Source organism: Monocercomonoides exilis, assembly GCF_001643675.1.
Source record: "Monocercomonoides exilis strain PA203 chromosome Unknown scaffold50-658552, whole genome shotgun sequence".
NCBI classification, from domain to species: Eukaryota; Preaxostyla; order Oxymonadida; family Polymastigidae; genus Monocercomonoides; species Monocercomonoides exilis.
Genome location: NW_027150595.1, coordinates 181,656 through 203,791, shown reverse-complemented (window position 1 = coordinate 203,791; position 22,136 = coordinate 181,656). Strand labels below are relative to the sequence as shown.

The 22,136-nt window shown below is 38.1% G+C and overlaps 6 protein-coding genes across 6 annotated transcripts; all 6 read left to right on the top strand.

Moving 5' to 3' along the window:
• Window positions 1-270: 270 nt before the first annotated feature.
• On the top strand, window positions 271-1,659 carry MONOS_10881 (uncharacterized protein; the record flags this gene model as incomplete). The annotated part of the gene is made up of 3 exons (XM_067863364.1): window positions 271-606; window positions 651-979; window positions 1,050-1,659. The coding sequence occupies 3 exons, from the start codon at window positions 271-273 to the stop codon at window positions 1,657-1,659; spliced, it is 1,275 nt and encodes a 424-aa protein (XP_067720901.1).
• A 1,053-nt stretch (window positions 1,660-2,712) lies between these two features.
• MONOS_10880 (uncharacterized protein) lies at window positions 2,713-3,123 on the top strand (the record flags this gene model as incomplete). The annotated part of the gene is made up of 1 exon (XM_067863363.1): window positions 2,713-3,123. The coding sequence occupies one exon, from the start codon at window positions 2,713-2,715 to the stop codon at window positions 3,121-3,123; it is 411 nt and encodes a 136-aa protein (XP_067720900.1).
• Window positions 3,124-3,153: 30 nt separating this feature from the next.
• On the top strand, window positions 3,154-4,293 carry MONOS_10879 (uncharacterized protein; the record flags this gene model as incomplete). Its single annotated transcript, XM_067863361.1, has 3 exons — window positions 3,154-3,294; window positions 3,363-3,773; window positions 4,099-4,293. 3 exons carry the CDS (start codon window positions 3,154-3,156, stop codon window positions 4,291-4,293), a joined length of 747 nt encoding a protein of 248 aa, XP_067720899.1.
• Window positions 4,294-4,559: 266 nt separating this feature from the next.
• On the top strand, window positions 4,560-5,860 carry MONOS_10878 (uncharacterized protein; the record flags this gene model as incomplete). The annotated part of the gene is made up of 3 exons (XM_067863360.1): window positions 4,560-5,038; window positions 5,124-5,164; window positions 5,517-5,860. 3 exons carry the CDS (start codon window positions 4,560-4,562, stop codon window positions 5,858-5,860), a joined length of 864 nt encoding a protein of 287 aa, XP_067720898.1.
• Window positions 5,861-12,474: 6,614 nt separating this feature from the next.
• Window positions 12,475-17,457, top strand: MONOS_10877 (uncharacterized protein; the record flags this gene model as incomplete). The annotated part of the gene is made up of 2 exons (XM_067863359.1): window positions 12,475-12,597; window positions 12,667-17,457. The coding sequence occupies 2 exons, from the start codon at window positions 12,475-12,477 to the stop codon at window positions 17,455-17,457; spliced, it is 4,914 nt and encodes a 1,637-aa protein (XP_067720897.1).
• Window positions 17,458-20,009: 2,552 nt separating this feature from the next.
• Window positions 20,010-21,863, top strand: MONOS_10876 (uncharacterized protein; the record flags this gene model as incomplete). The annotated part of the gene is made up of 4 exons (XM_067863358.1): window positions 20,010-20,184; window positions 20,349-21,060; window positions 21,256-21,307; window positions 21,396-21,863. 4 exons carry the CDS (start codon window positions 20,010-20,012, stop codon window positions 21,861-21,863), a joined length of 1,407 nt encoding a protein of 468 aa, XP_067720896.1.
• Window positions 21,864-22,136: the final 273 nt, after the last annotated feature.

The window sequence follows — 22,136 nt, the reverse complement described above, 5'->3', positions numbered from 1 at the left end:
TTTTTATATATTTATTAACATTATCAGTATATAAGCAAACCCTGAAAATAAGGATAATTACATTTGAATGCGAAGCCTATATCCAATTGGGGGGAGATGGGGGGGTTAATCCCTTCCGTCGAAAAAAATAAATAAATAGGTGGGTAACAAGGTGCGTAAAACCATTTAAATTCGTATTTAATGCAAATAAAAATTTAATTTCAATGAAAATTGAAAGTTATAATTAATAAAATAATAAATTGGACTTAAGATCATGACCATAATAAAAAAATGAAAATTGCTGTGGAACAAAAGAGAATTGCTGGACAAAGAAAATTACGTGCTGCAATGAAATCTTTCGATTATAGAAGGATTGACAATCGACTGGAAAGGATGGCGCGCATTGTGGTTGATGGAGTTGTCAGGATTACAGACGCAATTAACTCCATGGAATTCTCACGCAAAAGAATTAAAAATGCAGTTCGGGCGCTGAGAAATAAAAGGCTTGTTTCAAAAGTGGGAAGGCCACAATTTGTTATAGGAGACAAAGAACAAATTGTGCTGGATGAAATTATCATTGAATCAAGATCTGGAAGCTGTTTGCCTATACGGAAAGTTCGCGAACTGGTTTATTGTTCTTTAATAATTAATAATTCTTAAAAAAACATTAGATGGAAAATGTAATTAATGATACAGATGACGAAGACGCACCAAACATAAACGTTTCAATGGCTACAGCTTACCAATTTGTGAAGCGCCATCCAGAGCTGAAGAGAAGTTCGCCGAAAAATGTTGATGTTAATCGCCTAGCGGTGTCGTGCCAAAGTGTTCTGCAGCCCTGGCATTCATTATTGGACGGTCTACATGAAAAAAATGAATACTGCAAAGAACTAATATTCAACATGGATGAGTCATCACTGAGAGTCCCTACCAATACAAAGCTAAGATTGGTTCATCCAAAAAATGAAAATCCGGGATTTCGTAAAGAACCACAAAAATGGTGAATTCTACTCTAGTTGCTGCTGTGGCTGCTGATGGATTTGCACTTCCTTCTTGATTCTATGGCCTAGCAAGAGTCTTCCTGATGAAATGAAGCCGCTGCCATCACAAACTCTGGATATCTGGCTAAACAGAAGTGGTAGGATGGGCTGCAATCAATTCAAAAAAAATTCGCATTCAACACTCCTTCAAGGAATCATCGATCGCAGAAAGCGCATGTCACTGGAAAACTCTCGCTGCTTGCTTCTCATCGACTCACATACTTCTCGCGCAGATCCGACAATCTGGAGAGAATTTCAAAAAGAAAATATCGAAGTCGTCACCTTCATTCCTCACAGCACACATATCGCCCAGCCTCTTGACAGAGGAGTCCTCGCTGTTCTCAAAACAGAACTGCAAACAAAATATGAATCTCCGTCGTCATCGACATCTTCATCGAAAAGAACAGCTCTTGTGGATGTTCTCCCTCAAGCAATTCATACCGCACTCTCACTTGCTGTAATTGAAAAAGCCTTCGCAACGAGTGGAGTACTTCATAACGAATCTGGACCGATTCTTATGAAGCTTCCAGAAATATCGGAATATCAACCTTCAACTCATTCAAACAGATTCGACTTCTGTGGCAAGTTAATTGCTGATGAGAAGCTTCTGAATGATTGGAGTGAACATTTGGGAATTTAAGATGAAGAAAAAGTCGAAAAAGAAGAAAAAGTTGATGATGAAAAGAATTTTTCTGAAGAAATGAAAAAAGAAGAGCAAAAAGACGATAATGAGTTAGAGTCTTTAATTGAAATGAAAAAAATAAAGAGAAAATTTGAAGTGAAAGAAGATGATCATGAAAATGAAAAGGAAGAAATCAATATAATTGAAAGAAAAAAAGGAAAAAGAAAAGTAATACGTAAATTGGATTCTTCATTTGTGTTTTTTTAATTTTTATTTAATTTTTTTTTTCTAGTCAAATAAAAAGGTCCCAATAAAAAAAAAGGGTCCCGATAAATTACTGACCCTATATATTATTTTTCTTGTTTTTTGGAGCAATTTAATAATTTGTTCATATTTCTTTGTTTTGATTTCAACTGTTCGAATAAACGTTTTCATTTTCTGAATGGAGACTTCTTTTTGAATATTTTCTTATGTCGAAAAACAAATAGATATTAACTTGCTATAATTCGTGTATTTTTTGTTAGAAATTATTAAACTAGAAAATTTCATCGATACTGTTTTCATTGTTTTATAAGAAATTCAAAAAATTGTTAATACAGAGCAGTTTTTAATTTTATAATAAATAGTAAAAAAAACAACTTATAATTTCTTATATTAAATTTCCTTTTCAGAAAAAAAATTCAAAAGAGAAATGATATCTCAAGTTTAGAATCAAGCCATGAATCATATCTTAAATAGCTTTCAACTTTTCATTTTTCTTTTTTGCTCATCTTTTTCTTCTCATTTCAATTCCCTTTCAAAAAAAATTCTGTTCCATCCATTTCCATCCACTTAAAAGCAATGATCTTTTGTGGCAGAATGGGATTTGTGATTGGATTGCGGATGTTGCGCTTGTATCTCCGATTGATCTGCCTGCAGATGTGGTTAGGTATCTGAAAAATACTCATGTTACCATCGAAGTGCATCAGTCGTCTTTTTGTTCAGCGTCTTTGGTATTCTTCGTCTTCTTCAACTGGAGAAGCACGTTGATCTGCTTCGCCATTCCGGAGGCGGAGAAGCGAAGAGAAGAAAATGACAGAAGATGATAAGCCATCATCTTCGTCATCATCACCTGCGATTGACCCTTCGTATGCGTCTGTGGTGGCTGCTTCATACACATCTGTAGCAGCGATGGACGACTTTGAGAGGCGGCTGCGGATTGCGGTGCCTAAGGCAGCAGTAGTGTATGCAAATCATAGGAATTCTTTTCTGAAGGAGCAGCAGATGCTGCGGGAATACGTTGAAGCGCTTCGGGCGGTGCTGTGTGGGGGTGTTGTGTGTGCTTATGATGCGCTTTCGGTGAGGTTTTCAGTTACTTTGGTGGCGCTGTTTCTGTGGCTTGCAACTTCGGTGGGCACGAAGTCGGGGAGCAAGCGGATCTTTGCAGCGGCAGATGTGAATGCATTCGATTCGATCAACGATCTGTTTGACCCGTCGCTGTGAATATTGCGATCACCACAGTCGAGGTGTGTTATGGTGAAGCTGGACGATGAAGTGATGGGGAGAGGGGTTGCAGTATGTGAAGTGGAGGAGATTGTGGAGAAGGTGCTGGAGGAAGATGGGCTGAGGATGGAAGACGTGGTTCTGCCACCTGCAGCAATTGCGCTAGCGGAAGTGGAGGAGCGAGAAGAGGAAGAGGAAGAGGAAGGTGATTGGAATGAGGTAAAGAGGGAGAAGAAAAGGGAGAAGAAAAGGGAGAAGAAAAGGGAGAAGAAAAGGGAGAAGAAAAGGGAGAAGAAGATGGAGAAGAATATAAAGGAAAAGAGGGAGGTGATGGGAATGAGGAGAAAGGAGGATATCTGATGGAGTTCAGGAAGTTTATGGAGAGAATCAAAAAGAACCAGGAGAAGCCGGAAGAAGCGATTGCGCCGCTGGTTATAGAGGTACTTAGGCTGGGTCGGCTGAGGTTTGTGAAGGCGGAGACACACGAAAAGACAGGCAAGCAGCATTCAATGTTACCTATAATCAACAGATCTTCGCAAAGAGATGACATTCAACAGGAGAACAGGAGAGCAGAAGAAGAAGCAGCAGATGGATCTTTGGGTATAACTTCAGATGGAATTGCAGATGGAGTGGGAAAAGATGTGGAACAGGTGCAAATGCAAACTAATTGTTTGAAAATGATTGAGGAAAAAGTCAAATCTTATGAAAAAGCAAGTGGAAGAAAGTTATTTGATTTATGAAGAGTGATAAAAAGAAGAGGAGGAAGAGGGGGAAGAGGGAGGAAAATTTTAATGCATGAAGAAGAGCGGAGTGCAGTGGTTGTTCTATCTGACTGAGGGCTGACGAGCTGTTCCTTGAACCAAAAAGGCAATCAGCAAATGATGCGTGTGAGCATTGCAGACGGGAAGACTTTGGATGTGCCGGGCGACTGAACATGCTGCTGACTATAAGCAGTGCTGAAATGTGGGAAAAAAGGCGGAGATACAGCTGAGGAACGAAGTCGAAGAGAAGTCTGGCTCTGGAGATTTGGAGATCTTGATCCTGCAAGTGATAAGGAATGGTGAGAACATAAAGAAGGCAATGGAAAAAGACTTGGCCGATAAGTTCTGTATTCTTGTCGAAAGAAACGGAGAAAAAGCAAAGAAATGCGACTTTGATCACTGCATCTGAATAGTTCGAAAGGAGCTGATGAGTTATGCGAACACACATATCCAGTTTCATCTTCGGAAGCTGTGTTGTTAAGTTGCAGTGCCTGTAGGAATGAAAGACAAATTATTCTGTGAAAGTTTAGTCGACATAGGAAGAGAGAATTGAGGTGACACGGAGGAGTAAACAAAAAGCAGAAGAAGACAATGAAAAGAAGATTCTGGTCAACAGAACAGCGATGAAGCGTGCGCGCGTGTTTGGTTGAGTGTTTGTGGGTGCGTTTGACACAGATGTGCAGCTGGCGCGGGCCGGCAGAGGGGAGACAGGCAGAGGTGCAGATAGCGAAGGAGCAGAAATCGTTCAACGCATCAGACAAGGAGCTCGGTGCAGAAGAGGAGTTCATTCAGAGAAGGAAGTCAAATGATATGTGTCGGGCGATCAATGAAGTTGCGACATTTCGTCGGCCATTGCAGATTGTCCGCGCTTTTTCAGCGGTTGATCTACTGGGCGTTTCTGTGGAGTTGAAGATGGTTGCATATAAAGTGCATTATGGCTTTGTTTCTTCTTCTTTTGTTGCTGCTGCTTCTGTATGTGCTAATTCTTCTTTTGGCAGTGATGAGGAAGAAACAACGCAAGTTTTCAAAGTTTCAGCTGGTGAAGAACACAATGGAATGCTGAGCGAACTTAAATCTTTGCGTGGAGTCTTCATATTCTGCTTTGATAAAATAGAACCGCTTCTTCCTGGATTAAGGACGGGATCTTTTTTGGTGTGTGTGGGGGAAGGGGTGGGCAGGAACGCGTGTGAGTGTTGAGGACATCTCATTTTTTGTCGGAAAATGTGACTGAATGCACAGATTCGTTTGCGTCAGCGGCGTTTGCAGTTACGTTGACAGATGTTTGTGTGCATCCTGTTTATGTGGAGAAGGAAATAAAGATGAGGGGATAATGTGGAAGTTCTTCTGTTTATTGAAAGAACATAGAAGCTGTGATGTTTGTGAAGGAGATGGAGGCAATTAACGGAAAGAAAGAAGGAGAAGGAGGAGAGGTGAAGGAAGAAAAGGAAGAAGAAAGGGGAGCAGATTTATCTTCTTGAGAAGAAAAGGAAGATGAGGAAGAGGAAGAAGTGAATGATTCAGAGAGAGGATAATAAATAACTCTGGAGTTTTCGTGATGAATGGAGCAAACAGATGAAGAAGAGTGGAGAGGAGAAGGATGGAAAGTGTGGTGCTGATGAAAAGGTGAATCAGTTGGTGTTAAAGAAGAAGAAGAAGAAGATGATGATGAAGATGAGGAAGATAAGGAAGATGAGGAAGATGAGGAAGAGGAGGAAGAAGAGGAAGAAGAGGAGGAAGAAGAGGAGGAGGAGAGGGAAAGAAAAGAGAGGGAAGAAGAGGAAGAGGAAGAGAAGGAAGAAGAGAAGGAAGAGAAACAAAAGAAAGAGAAAGAAGAAAATGAAGGAAAGAATGAGAAGAAGACAGAGAAGAAAGAGGAAGAAGAAGAAGAAGAGGAAGAAGAGGAAGAAGAGGAAGAAGAGGAAGAAGAGGAAGAGGAGGAAGAGGAGGAAGAGGCAAAATATGAAAATATAATATGAAGATGAACATGAGAAATATCAATGGACATTTCATGAAGATTCAAAGGACGGAGCAATTGTTCCATTTCCAGAATTTTCTGCATCAGCAGCGCAGCAAGAGAGCTTTTGAGTGGGAGCAAATATTGAGGTGGGGAGAGTGAGGTAGGCATCTTGGAGGAGGGAAATGAATCCGTTGAGGGCATACTCGATGGCAGCACATGGGGTCTGTTGGGGTCTGCCACAGGCATCAGAATTAGTTCCATTGTTGTCAACGATTTTATTCTGGGCGATGAGGGGGAGCCAGCCATTGTACACACTGCTATCTGCAGTTCCTTGATTCCACACTCTTTTTGATTCTGTTGTTGAGCCACAATTCTCAAATGGAGATTGGGTGATGCTGCTTCCACTGAAGAACACATCATTCCCCATTCCATTAGTTGCGGAATTGCCATCGAAGAAACAGAATGTGATGAATTTTACTCCACTCATCCAAGTGAAGGTGTATGTGCAACACAACGCAGCACCTCCGTAGGTAGTTGAAGTTGATGTCAATTTATTATCGATGAACTGACAATCATTAACCAAAAATTGACTCGGTTTGTTGCTTGGAGGATAACGAAATGTTAGAGAGCCAGCAGCATCACCACCGGAATTTGAGATGCACTTGCATTTGGTGAACAGGAATTGACCGTTTGAAGAAAAATCACCAACCCCAAAATACCAACCAGTTCCACACCAATTTATTATTGAACAATTTTCAACTCTGTTTTCTGAGAATGTCCAAACAGAATTTGATCGTGGACTTGTAGCATGGACTGCTCCTCCATGAGCAGCCGAGCAACTTGTGAAATTGGATTTTGTGATGTCAATTTTCAACAAACTATTGAAATACAATGCTCCACCATGATTTGTATTTGAACAATTGTTGAAGGAACAAGAAGTGATTGTGAGATTTGCATTTGTGCAAACAACAGAAAGTGCTCCTCCTCGATCTGGCCCGCCAGTCGTGTTTCCCCATTCGCACTATTCGAAGCGATGGCTGTTTAAACCGAATGAAATCAATCTTCCAAGTTTCACTGTTTTAGTTTCATTTCCAATGTGTACAACAGGGGCATTTGATGAAGATCGTGCCTGAAAAATGAAGTTGTTTGTTCATAATTGAAGGTTGAATCGATGAAAGATCGTGGGGACAGGAAAGGATGCGGAGGAAATGATGAAAAAGAGAAATCTTTTAAAATATTCTTTGAAAAAATTCAACATTCAAACAGAAGAGGCATCAGTGATTGTCTAAAACAAGCAATTAAGAAATGAAATACTTGAGAATAGTGGGCAGAGATATGAAAATTCTATTGAAAAAAGAAATAAAACATCTAAATGAAAAATCAGAGAGTTAAAAATAATATTAAACTGTATAAGTGCTAGATACATCAACCGTTATGTAAAAAGTAGTGGAGTGACGCATTATGAACATTATTGTGCAAATGAGGCGTTTGATCTCTGATTAAAAGCAACTCATTCTCAATTCATAATTGAAATCGATTTATGGGAAACAGAAAATAAAATCTAAAATTACACCTTCAAAAATTATTTCAAATTAAATTTTTTTTATTAAAAAATAAAAATTTTCACAATTAATTTTTTATCTTTTTTCTTAATAGAAAAAAAAAAAACATTGACGTGACCAAATTTCACTGACTTACGCGAAGACAAAAATTTCATCACGTCACACAGGTTTTCAATTTTGATAAAATAATATCATTTATTACTTGAAAAATTGCAAGAATATTAAAGCAATGAAGTGTTTTGTTTGTCTTGCATCTCTATAACGTTCGCCAAAAGAGGAAAATTGTTTAACTCTTCATCGACTTTCATAAATTTATATCATTATTGATTTTATCCAATTGGATTTTCAATTGTGTTCCATAATTTTTATTTTTTTGAATATCGAGAACAAACACAATATTTGAGTAAATAACTGTGTGTCATAAGAGTGAGATTAACTGTAATTCGAGCATTTATTTTTAAATATGATGAACAGGAATTGAAGTTATTTTGAATTCTCGATGTTGACACTGAGGAATATTCATAATAATCAGTGATAATTTGCACATAACAATTGTTTATGTGAAAACAAAAGTCACTAGATCAAATAAAAATTGAAATGAGCTGTAATATTGTTAAATAATACAGAATTTCGTAATTTTTCGGTTGATTTGAAAAGAAAAAGAAGAAGCTCAAGATTTTGAAGAAGAAAAAAGAATTGACGTTGTGACCGAAGAAAAAAGTGAAGATTGAACATTTTTTACAGAGAATTATTAATGAAGAAATCATTTGTGAATCATCCTTGAAGACTCATTGCTAAATCTTCGAATGGTTTTCAGGAAGAAAGGATATAACCGCGGGATGCATATGACATCAGTGAGAGAACATAAAAACTATTATGTATTATTCCATTCATACGCGTACCGAAATGGTTTTCAACATGAAGATGTGTTTCCTTATAATATATTGATGCGACAAGCGAAAATAAACCTGGCTCTGTCTCATCCAGCACAAATTTATCGATTTTCTAACTTTTTTCTTCTTATCATTCAGAACCAAACCCAGGATTTACACAAGTCGTGCAGTGAACTGAGATCTCGCTGTTTGTTTGTTTGCGCGACAAGAATCAGCTGCCTAAATTACAAAAGGGTGTGAGTTATTAGTGCCATTCCAAGTGTCACAGTGCAATTGATTCATGGAGCAACATCGAGCAATTCGATATCGTGAAAGGCATTCGTCATGGAGATGAAGCATATAACGTTTGGACTGGAAACATGGCAGATTCCGAAAAGCAAAAGACAAATGATTTTGTGCAGAAGCTTTTTCAGGAGGCAAATATGGTACTGTAGAATAAACTGAGTTGCAAAGGCAGCAAGAAGGCGAATTTTCACTTTGGCGAAACAGGGAAGTTTCTTGAACATATATTTGATCCGGTTTTGAAATCAAAAACCGAAAAGGTCATTGTCTATTTGTTCCATTCATAAGATATTTTCAAGACGCTGTTCGAAGAAGTGTATCATTCTCTTCAATCTGAATTGCGTGCGGCAAGAGTCTCTTTTTCTGGCAGCGAGCCTACAAGAGAATACAAGCTGCTGTAAAGCGACATGGTGTAATTCATCTGTTTTTTGATTGGCACCCAACATATTGAAGTACATGACATTAGCAGTGTCCGTGCACCACCTGTTTTTTTACAAAATCATGGTGCAACAGAAGAATCAGAAGCAGAGGGAAGAAAATACTGATTCTGAATCGAATTTTCATCATCATCTTCTTCTATCCTATTTCAAATTCGCTTGTATTCTCGTGTTGATGTTAATCCAAACAAAGAAAGTTGTCGACTCGTGTTTATTTTTAAGCTATCACCACGATTAACTGAATAGAAGAGATGCATTATTTGAACATAGCATCATATGTCTTTGTAATGAACTCAACTTCAATCTCCATGCATGAAGTGGCTAAGCACATCAAACAGACAGCAGGCGAAAGAGACAGAACGGCCAATGAGAAAAAAGATGGAAATAAGATCGTGCAAGGAGCAGAAGAAACATCTCTGCAAATACATTAAATGCATCTTATACAGGAAAATGTTGAAGACGTAAATTAGACTAAAGTTTTTGGAATAGAAATAGAAATAGAGAAAGGGAGAAAAGGATAGAAAGAATAAGTTGAAAAGATGAAAGCACTTGAATACGATGAAGAAGCTGAGGAAGAAAGCGAATGCAATCGCGATGTGAATCAAGTTGTTGTTCGAGTCACTAGCCATCGATCTTCAACGACGAAACAAAAAAAACCACGTTGCATCTATCACATCTATAATTAACATATCCGGGATTAACTGAGCTCATCAAAATAGACTCCAGCTATGTGAAGAATGAGCAGATCGCAGCAGAATAAAAAATAGAGTTCAGTAATTTTCTCTTTTTTCGATTCTCTTCTCTGAGCGTATATCGAACAGAGTGATAGGAGATTCTTTAATAATTCTTGTGACGAAAAAAAGTTCTTCACAAACATCAACACAGGGGTCGCCTTTGAAAATACATATCCCCTTTCTAACCCAATGACAGATAATGATGCAATGGTTATTGCGATCATCCATTTGAACTTGTAGCTCATTTTCAGTCGGTTGAAGGTTCAAAGAGCATTGAAAGAAAAGATTCAACTGCCTCTCGAATTGAATATCAGAGTTTCGTTAAACTTGGAGGAGGGGTTTGTTCCGTCCGTAAACAACATTTCAGGCTTGATAATTTCTTAGATAAGCTGTTTGGAGGAGTTGAAGGAACAATGGAAACTCATGTTACACTTAAGAGCAAGCAGAGAAAGAAAAAATGGAAGGGCTTCTTCACTTTTGGAAAGGTGAAGAAAGGCTTGAGGAATTTTATTCAAGCTATTTCTTTTTCTGTCAAGTGGCATTAGTCATTGTTGAACGAACATTCACATAATCAAAGTCACAAAGCTCATTATTTCTTCACCATATTCCATTTCGCGGGTTATTGAAATGATTTTGTCCTCAAAATCAGTACTCCGTCTCCTCCGATAATTCCATCGACAAACTGAGTTGTAGTGCTGCAGAACACATATATCTGCCAGGGGAAGAAGAGCTTCATGGATTTTTGGAAGAATCTGGAGAAGAATCTGGATGTGAGGAGAGAGAAAGAAAGAAAACAGTAAAGAAGACGAAAATGGAAATTCAAGAAATTTAAGCGTAGCTGAATGCAGAAGGAGGAGCGGAAGAAGATGAAATAGATGAAGAGAGATGCAACAAAAACAGCACATGCGATCCATTGCTCAGCGGAAAAGGTCAAGAACATTCCTCTATTTGAATGGACGAATTAGGCAGAAAGATGATCCATATCGATTTTTCTTGCTCAATAAACAGCATTTTTCCAAATTCCTCTCTATGACTTTTCATCATTCTTGACAGCTTCTGGCTCAATTCTTCATAGACTCAAGTACGCATTCGAACACGCTGTGAACTATTTCATGTTGATCGACTTAATTTTATGAGATGCCCTCCTCGCTGTTTGCGTATGACTCATCTCTTTCATCTTCTCAATCTTCGAAGCAAATAGTGAACAAATAGAACGCATTGAAACAAAAAAATCCACAGACGAAAAATGAACAAGAGAGTTCACGACACGCCTCTTCCTGTCTTCCTCTATCTCTTAAAACACCAAATCCAAACTCTGAATTGAAGGTCGCTAATGTTTTTGCAAAAACTTTTCAGTCACGCCTTCATACAGGCATCAGCACTCGAATGGGAGTAAATTGTTTCTTTGTTCAATATGCCCGTCATGAAATAAGAAGGAAGATGAAACCTTTCTGAAGAAAGGAATATTTTTAATGGCAAAGCAAGAAGTTCCAACAAGATAACCGTTGTTTTCCTTCAAAAGAGCTTTCAACTCCGGTCTACCTTTTATGTTTATGAAAACCCAGTTCTTCGCTTTATTTTCGTTTCAAAGATCGCTCACCTTTCCCATCTTCAAATGAATCATCGAATCAGATATCTTCCTTTCCATTCACTGTTCCACATTATCTCAAATTATCTTCACTTTTGCTGACTATCCACACAACAAAGGGAAATATGATGTAATTTGAAGCAGTTGAGCTGCAGAACACAATTCTATTATCCAATTAGAACCGCAGAAGTCCTGCTCGACTTCTCTCCTTGTAACTTGAACCCCTTTCAGTTCATTTCTTTTGAAACTTCATTTGTTTCAAGAGAGAACAAATCACTGAAACAATAACTTCCGTTTGTTGTTCCAACACTTTTCCAGTGACTAATGCAAATACAGCTATAAAACCTTTTTCATCTTCTTATGATTTTAAAGGCAATAGTTTTATCATCAATCCAACAGAAGCCACCCAACTTCAGATTTCTTTCATCGCACATTAATTATGTTTCATTGTTGGCATCTTGCTTCAGTTGATTTACAGTGAAAAAGATAGGTCATCTAACTTGACTGAAGGTATAAAAAAAACAACATGAAATGAATAGAAACGGAATAGCTTTATATGGCTTTATTAAATATTTAAAAACAAATCTTTGCAGAATTTGAATGTTATCCAAAAATCAGAATATAGTTATTGAATTTGATTTTTGTTTTTGTTATTGGTTTGACTGTGATTTTTATGCATTATCGTATTAGCAAGCAATGTTCATATCTGTGTTTCTTTTTTGAATTTTGATAGTAAAAAAAATATTTTGTGACCATTTCTCTCAAAAAGAAAAGAACCTGATCTTTTGTTCATGAAAAATGTATTTTTGTTATTTGCTAAAGTCAAAATTAGCATCTTGATAAGTCAAAAGTGCATACTGAAAACATTCGTTGTGAATTCCCAATTCTTAATAATCAAAAAAAAAAAAAAAAAAAGAAAAGAAAAGAAAAAAAAAAAGAGACTCGACACAGGTTTTTTCTTTCGACCGACACGATTCGTCAAAAATTTCCTTGTCGCAAAGGCCCAGTTTAGTGTGCAGGATAAGTTCGATTCAAAACATGATTTTTTTTTTTCCAAAAAAAAAATTCTCATAACTACAACTAGAAAAAGCATCAACTAAAGGGATTGATCAAAATTTATCTTATTTTTAAATTACCATGTATTTATTTATTATTGCGTTGTCTTTAAGCATTTTTGGAGAAGAAGAAGAAGATTGCAATTTTCAGAGTGGAAAACTGTACAGCGTTGATAGCGTTGTCAAATGTCTTCAAAATTTACCAGTTTGCATTTTTTTTTTTGAATATAAACAATTTTTAATTAATTCAAAATCTTCATAATCCCATTTGTAGGTCGATGATGATGCAAATGAATTGGGAGAAACGATGAATACTATTAGAAGTTACATTGACAGCTATGCTTATCGTGACATAATGGTCAATCCTCCTTCTCCATTTGCCAAATATGATATTCTAGCAAAACTAGATGAAATTGAAAATACAGAATTTGAAAATGGATTAGAGTTTCATCTTGCAATCACAAAAGCGTTTAATCAGCTTGAAGATGCTCATACAAAATACGTTTTCCCATGCTCGAGGTTATTTAAATTTGTTTTCCCTTTCAGATTCATTTTTGAAGTACCTAATCCTTCGAAGCCAACAGAAATTGTGGTAAAAGTTGAAGAATCTCTTGTCAACGGAGCAACTGTGAAATTTATTGATGAAGGCGGTATTGATATTACTGGAAAAGAAGTTGTAAAGTTAAATCTTCCTGATTTGGATGATTCTACAAATTTGAAACCTGAAGTGGCAATTGCGAAATGGGCAGACAAATATGTGAGTTCATCTCGGACACCTGCAGCTAAATTGGCATATGCACTTACTCAAGAAGAATTTGTTTTAAGGGAACTATCATCTTATCCTATTCCAGAAGGCGAAATAGGCATTACTGTCAAAACCGATGATGGGGAACAGACAGTGAATGTTCCGTTTTATGGATTATCAGATGTGAGCATTTCAAGTGTTTACGAATTGGAAGATTTCTGTCCGCTTAATGAAGATATGCAAAGCAACAATATGACTGAACAAACAAATAGGGAGCAGCCACTTTTTGAGGATGATGATACACATTTTCAGTCGGTGATGGATGCGCATAAGGACGATTCACCATTCCGACAAATATATAAAGGCATATGGAAATCGCAGGAGTCAAGAAAAGCGCTCGGCAAGAAGCTGGAAAGTATTCCATCAAATGAAAAATTACAACTTCCATTTGAGAAGAAAATGCGTCGAAAAGTGGAGAAAATTATTTCTGAGCAACTTGCGCTTTCAGACAAACAGAGAAAAAACAGCCAACGAAAACTCTCGTTGAAAGATAAAGTGGATGAAAAAGTCAAGAAATTGAGAATAAAAGGAAACAGCAATGATGACATGCACATCAATCGCACTAATGATGAAGAACCCGTATTTGATCAAATTTTGGATAATAAACATGTTCTTGCTGGGAATATCGATGCTTTCAAAGTTGGATATCTTTATGTGAAGTCATTTGAAGCAACTTGTGATAAAAACGTCACAGATTTTTTAGAATCGATTGTTGATACAGTTACAAAAATCAAATCCAAAGGTCATAAACTTATTGTTGATCTGCGCGGCAACGGTGGTGGCAAAGGACTTCTTTCTGATTTATTGCTTGCATTACTGTTTCCTGATGAATACCCTATCTTTTCAACCAGCTCTACTGTAGCTTCTGAATTATCAAAAGTTTATTTGGAATATATTGGTAAAGATCATTTTTCCTTTTTCACAGAACCAATCACACAGGAGCTGATAAAGGATGTGTGGGCAAAGCCGAAGACAACGGAAATTGTAACAGGTGAAGATGGCGAAGAGCGGTCTAGAGATTGGGTTTATAAATTTGTGGAAGATAATGAACAAATACTCCAACTATTGACGCACTGTATTCACATACAACATAGAAATATGAGGATGTTTACCCCGAGTGAAATTATATTTTTAACTGATGGAACTTGTGGATCTGCTTGTGGTTTGTTTTTGAAGCATGTGAAAGAGAAGAATCTGGGAAAAGTTGTAGGACTTGGTGGAATTCTTTCCGGAAGCACAATTCCATTTGATATTGCTTCGTTTGCTGGAGGCGATACGTTTGACACGGAATATATTGAACTATTACGACCACTAAGTAGAGCGATGAATGAGAAAACACAGTTCCATAATTTGACAGATGAAGATGTGTTACCTTATCCAGAAAAAGTGCCCCGTCAATCAACTGATATCAGAATATCAGCTGTGGTGGCATACAGTTTTGATTGGAAAACTCCAGATAAGCTTCTCGAATTTAAAATAATCGAGCCAGATGAAGTATTTCCGATTTATGCCGATAAGATCAACGGTTTTAATCCTGAAGGTATTGTTAAAACGGTCGCACAAGTTAAGTCCTCATTTGACAAGTGTTATGACTGGGAGGTTAAAGATAACTACGCCTGCTCTATTCCAAGCGGCAACGAGCATGCTGTGTTTGGAAATCCATGCACCTCTGGATCATTTAACGAGAACCAATGCAAGCTCTCTCGCTGTGAACGTGGATATTACTTGAACAAAGAAGGCAAGTGCCAAAAGCGTCCATCAATGGGCCCTCCAAAATATAAGGAGGATCCTTCTGTTTGTTCTTTGCCTGGAGATTTTTTTGCGCGATCAGAAAATTTTATTGATTGTTTAAAGCAGCTTCCATATGACAAAAATGAAGCAGCGAAGACATTGAAGTCTATTAGAGGATATTTGGATATGTATGCTTTTAGAGATATAATGGCTAATCCTCCTGCACCTTTCAAGAGCGATAAAAATGATATTCTTGCAGAGCTTGACAACATTGAAAAGACTGAGTATTCAACCGGACTTGAGTTTCACAATGCAATTGGAAGAGCTTTTGCAAAACTTAGAGACATACAAACAGTTTATCATTTCCCATGCTCTCAACCATTTGTATTTGCGTTGCCTTATAATTTCAAATTTGAAGTTCCAGATCCATCGAAGCCAGACGAGATTATTGTGAAATTGGTGGAATTGTTGCCTGAAGTAACTCAGGTGTTTGAAGAGGTCATTGGAAGAAGTTTTAAAGAAAGAGTTGTGACAAAAATTACAATGGACGATTTAGCAGAAGTTGCGAACGAAAAGCCGGAAGTCACGATTGCGCGATGGTGCGATGAAAACATTCCATTTTCAAAATCACCAGCTGCTCGATTGAATTATGGATTAGAAAAGCATTTTGCCGTTCGATCACTAACCTCATATGCAGTTATGGATGGAAGTGTGAAAGTTACGCTGAAAACAGACGATGGGGGAACAGAGACAATTCCCTTGTATTGGTACGGGATGTCCACATCAGAGATTAGTGATTCCAAAATGTTGTATGACAATTACTGCAAAGCAGCTAGCTCTGTTTCGAATGACGAGAAAGGATGGAAATTAGCCAAAGAAGATAGGTCTGAAGTTCTGCAGAAGTTGTTACAGTCAACAAAGATGCCACAGGAAAAGTTGATTGACGAATACAAATTGTTTGCTAACATGAGTGAAGAGCAGGTTAAAAAGCAAGATGATTTGGAGATCCGGAAAATCCGAGAGAAATATGCAAATGATACTCAATTTATTAATGTATTTGAGAAGTTTATTGCAAACAAGCCTCTTCGAAAGATGCTTGCCATGGATCGTATTTTTCATCAGCCATTGGAGCATCTCTATCCACCAGCAGTTCAGAAATTGCATAAATTAATGGAGAAAGAAAACCAGAAAATAGCAGCTGAATCAAAGAGGAAACAGTCACGATCTAACGATGCGGTGGAAGTCAAAGAGATTGGAGAAATACCCAATGTTATTCATTGTGTAGCGATTCCTGAGTGGAAGATCGGATACTGTCGCATCAAGAGCTTTACCAACAGTACTGAAGAGCATTTTAATAGATTTGTGCAAATAGTTGTGAATGCTGTTCAAGAAGCGAAAAACAGCAACTATAAGATGATCTTTGATGTTCGGGGAAATGGAGGAGGATCGAGCATTCTCAGTTCGATTGTATACCATTTGCTTTTTTCTGAGACTTTTCCTTTGAACTCACATTATAAATACGTCAGAACAAAAGCTACAGATGCCTTCGTCGCAACTTTGGCGAATGGTGAAACGTCACTATTTACAAATTACGAAACGTTGGACATCATTGATAATGTTACAGAATTGCCAACAACAGAAAAGAGAACAATTGTTGATGGCAAAGAACGCTTTCAAACATGGAGTGGTTCATTTGCCATCAACTATGACAGACTTTTGAATTCTTTTATTGATGGACTGATTCCTTCCTCACTTTATGGAAAGAACTTGTTTGATCCGAATGACTTGTTGTTTGTGACAGATGGGACATGTGCTGCGTCGTGCTCCTTGTTCTTGAAGCAGATTAAAGAGAAGCAGCTGGCTAAAGTTGTAGGCGTGGGTGGCGCGTTAACAAGAAAAGATGTTGGTTTTGACATTGCATCTTCAGGAGCCAATGGTGTTTTATCTCCTTTGATTTTAAAGGAGCTGAAAGGTGAAACTGAAACATCTGAAGATTGGCCTTCACAGTTTCCACGTCAGAACACTGATGTGACACTTGCAGTGCTTGCAGGATATTCCTCTGACTGGAAGACACCAGACGAGCAGCTCGAGTTTAAGGTGATTGAACCTGATGTTGTGTATCCGTATTATCCAAGTGCAGAAGAAGCAAGAAATGCGAACGGATATCTCACACTGTTGGCAAATGTGAAGAAGTATTTTGATGTGTGCTATAGCTGGCAGGTGAAGGTAAATGAATCATGCGCTGTACCAGATACAGATTCAAATGCAGTATATGGAAATCCTTGCAAGGAAGGAAAGTTTGCAGACAGTTGTGTGTTTGCTCGCTGCACAAGTGGCTATTATAGAAATAAAGAAGCAAAATGTGTGAAAAGTCCTGTGTTGCCTCCACTGACAAAGGAAGAAAGTCAACCGACAAAAAAGAAGTTGTCTGGTGGTGCAATCACAGGAATTGTCATCGGTTCTATTACATTTGTTGTAATCGTTGTTGTTTTTGTTTGCGTTTGTAAAAAAAGAAATAAGCATAAGTAGCAAAACCTTACGATAATGAAAATTATAATATGAGAAATTATTAAATAATATTTTTCCGATTTTTTTTTTATTCCCCTTCGAGAGAAGATGTTGGATTTTTATTTCAAAATCAACAAAACCTTGACCAAGGATTGCTGAGTTCTACGATTTTTGTATTTTATATTTGTTTTTACAAGAATACATTTTTTTGAAGATAAACTCAATTTTCCAACTTTCCTCAAAATTTTGACAAATTATTTGCATAATGGAAAATTAAGGGAGAAAACTTGTGTCAATAACAGTCGAATTTTACAAAAATGACAACATGCTTATGCATTAATGAACTTTCTAATCTATAAAAAATCGTTTTTGTTTGGTGAAAGTCGCATTGCAAGTTTAAAGATGTTATAATTAACAAAAAATATGGGGTAAAATATTTTCAATAATGAAAAAAACAAAGATAAGTTCCAAACTATTTCTGCATTTAAATCATTTTAAGTCTTCCATTTCAAAGCATGAAAATACAGAAATTTTAATAATTAAAGAATAATATTTCGTGGAGAAAAATCAACGCAGTTTTCAAAAAGAGAAATAATGTATTTTTGAACAAACAAAACTCTTAAAAAATCCTTATATATATATATATATATCTACTATTAGTTTGATTATAAAGAACAGAGTTCCATTATTCAAAAGATAAACCGTTATCCACAACACCTCTTTATTTTTTTGAGTGAGTTCTGCATTTTGGGCTCAGCCGGCTGCAAAAGTGATGTGAACAAATGGATGAAGTGTGAAAATAACAAAACAGTAATTTTGTTCTGTGCCTAATTAAGTGCAGAGGTGAAGTTGCACTTGGCGGTTGTCTTGGGCTTGGTTCGACACGAGGTTTTGGCATCTGGTTAATGGCGCTCGCGTTTGGCATCGGTTATCGGACTAAGCCATAGGCATCGATTCTCTGTATTGGCTAACTGTATCTGTATTTGGTATAAATCTGATGCGACTTCGTCGTTGGCTTGGTTTGTTGATTTCTTCAATTATGTCTGTTCTATGTTGACTCAATTTCTTTCTTTGCAGTTCTATCTTCTTTTCTATCTCTGGAATTGTTCCTGCAACATTCTCTATTTTTCTTGTTGTGAATTGTTATTCAAAGGTCTTGGCTTGGAGTAACAGGTGATAATTGAACCTCATCAGTCCAATGATGTTTTTAAAGTCCTTTGCGACATGCCGATATTTTGACATCTGCTCGACAAATCGACTGATAAGACAGTCGGCTTGTATTTTGTTTTTTGATAAAAGAAAAAACATTTAAATTGTAATACTGATTTCTTGTTTGCATTGAATTTTATTTTTTTTAATATTTATAATAGTGCTGTGTGACGTGGTAACTTATGATATAACATTTTCGATTTTTGACGGACGTGACAAAAATTTCCACGTCAAAAAAAAAAAAATAAAATAAATAAAAAAAACCTAAAATCAGATTTTCCATGATTCAATTTTCACTGACGTGAAAGCGATTATCGGAATATTGATGCGTTACAGAAGTCAGTGATTTCTTTCTTCATTTCCAGTCAATTTATCTTAAAATACATAAGAAGAAGCAGAAGAACAGAATATGCAAGTGACATCTCAAGATAGTTTCATTTCATTTTCAAATTAAAGAACAGAGTTCCATAATTCTCCAGAACAAACGATAACAACAACACCTCTTGTAATGGGAGTAGAGCCTGTATTAAGGGCTCAGTCGCTTATCAGATCATGGATATTGAAAACACTGCAACAGGACCTGCATCGGCACTGGGTAGTATTTAAACACTCAGCGGATCAACGGGCGGCGTGGGCTTATCTAAACCTACCTCCTCAAACAGTGTACAACCTCTGCAACAAGCGCAATCTCCATTAGGTGATAACTCTTCTGCTTCATCCCCAAATGGAAAGGATATTTTTGCAACGTTATGCAGAGAATTATTTGGGTCAGAAACCTCAGAATCCATTTTTGATCTAAAAATCTACTCACCTGATGCAGCCGATACAGTTTCCTTTAATGAATCAATTTCATACACTCCTTTTATCCCATCCAAGGTTCACGAATTTGCCAGATTATCAAACTGGATGAAGGACGCTCTAAACTCTAGTGGCTGGAGAGTTGAACGCTACTTAATTCAAGCAGTGAAGGCACTTATTCTAACACACGCAGATGCGCCTGAGAAACAGGAAAGACTATCCAATTCGAAGATGCTTATGATTTCGGGTCTCCAAGAAGCAAGGCACTCGAGCGTCCAAGAAGAATACGGATTTGCGTCAGAAAAAGCGCTTCGAGTGGAAACAGAGGACGCAATTGTCTCAGGTGAAAAATTGTCCAAGATCAAACCATTTCTCGAGGCAAGGAGAGCTCGATCGCAACCATCGCAACACCAACTCCACAATAGAAGAAGATTTTTTCGGCTTCCGGCCTGAAGCATCGGCCCTGCCCAGTTCCGAACGAGAACATCAGCCAGACAACAGAGACAAACAGGGAAATGGTTCAGAAGCCGGGGGACACTCAAAATTTAATAGGAGGCATGACTCAGATGTTTGCACAGGAATGGAGGAGTATTGGAGTGAAGAACATAACATCGTTTGGAGTTCGCCCAGTTTGGAAAGGAAGATCTGCGAAAGAAAAGTTAATGATGGAGGTTTATTTGCGAAGAGGCTTCATTGGCACAAGAAAGGAAGAAGAAGAGTGCCCCAAATGGATACAGGAGAGTTTGTCCAACAACATCTTATGTGAAATCAAAGAAGGAGAGGCAAAATGTTAGAACACGTTGTTCTATATAAAAAAAAAGAACTGGAAATATCGACAGATCATCGATTGTCGCCCCTTGAACAAAGCTATAAAGGACATTCACTTCAAATCCGATGAACACAAGACACTGGAGAGGCTCCTCCGCAAGGACGATTATGCGGTTTCAATAGACCTCTCACAAGCCTACTTCCTTGTCCCCGTACACAAAGATTTCACTACCTTCCTTGCTTTCGGCTTCGGAGAGAGGACATTCGCATTCAAAGGTCTCCCCTTCGGTTACAAAGATGCTCCACGAATATTTACAAAGCTGATGAGGAAGGTTATGCAGCAGGTTCGGAAAAGGTGGAGTGGAAGATGTTTGAATTATATCGACGACATTATCATTTTGCACGAGGACAAAGACGCCTTGCTGAAAGCTGCAACAGGAATCGTTCACTGGTTCAACAATCTCGGACATGTTGTCAACGAAGAGAAGAGCAGGTTAACTCCAAGAAAAACCTTCTCCTTCCTTGGTTGGACATGGAAGACTCGTGTGATGAAGGTCTCAGTGGAGACGAAGCGCAGGTCCTCGTTGCAAAAGAAAATAAAACGGTGGATGAATTTGGCATCGAAGGAAACATTGATAATGACAATAGACTTCGCATCACTCGTTGGAGAAATCAGCGCAACTCGATTCGTCTCCGCAGACGCTTCTCTGCACATGAACAAATTGTACAAGGAACTCAACAACGCAGTCATGTAAACCGGTTGGACTGGTGCGATGAATCTGAACCATTCAATCAGGGAACAGCTGCAATATTGGAAAACGAGACTGAGAAAGAAGAAGGAAAGACCTTGTGTGTCGTTTGCAATTCCAGACGCAACATTAACAACCGATGCTGCACCCTGGGCCTGTGGTGCAACCCTTCGAACAGGCAGATCTCCATACCACTTCCAACAAACTTTCAATCGAGTATTCCTCAACCAGTAATCCAATTTCAAGGAGATATAAGCTGTCCATTTGACCATTTAACATTTTCGCTATCTCATAGCCAAGCACAATGTCAGAAGGATTCTTCTGAGATCGGACAACACCTCCGTTGTGTACGACATCAATCGCTGAACAGCAAATTAGAATCTCCTGGCTCTTACGAGGAAAATCAGATAATGGACAATAGAATGGAACATTCAGCTGAGAGCAATTAACCTCCCAGGAGCAAAGAACTTGACAGTGGATGCTCTCTCAAGACTTCAACGCGCAGGAGACTACGAGATTACAGACGAAGTATTAAGAGAGTTGGAACATCGGTTAGATCTGACAATCGAACAGGACGCCTTCGCAAGCGCAACAAACAGGAAAACAATGACTTGGTTTGGACCAGGAAGTCCGGAGCTGGAGGACGGACTGCAAGCAGGCTGGAAAGGAGCGGTGACGCTGGTACATCTAACGATACCACTGATTCTTCCTTGCTTTATGAAGATTCGGGAGGAACAGGCGAGAGCAGTGATTCTGCTTCCAGCCTGGAAGTTACAGGTCTGGACACCTCTTCTGAGAGAGATGACGACATCTCACATGAGATGGAGCGATTCGAGGAAAATATTGAGGGCATGCCCAGGAATGAAGAGGTTGGGAGCATCACATCTTCCGGGACCTTTCTAAGCAGCAAGACTCAACTGGAAGCACATAGAGGAGAACAGCAGTGGAACAGCGGCATTCGAAGATGCAATATTCCCGAAACAATAATCACCGAAGCTTAAAATCGTATATCGACTTAAATTTGGACAGCCCACACATTCGGATTCGATCATGTCTCCCAGTCCTGGGCTGAGGAAAAACTGTGGAGAATTTCCACTAGACTTTTTGGAATGGTGTTGAAGGTGGACCATGCTTTTTGTCAAACAAAAGGAAAAGGGATTCCCCAACACGTGCATG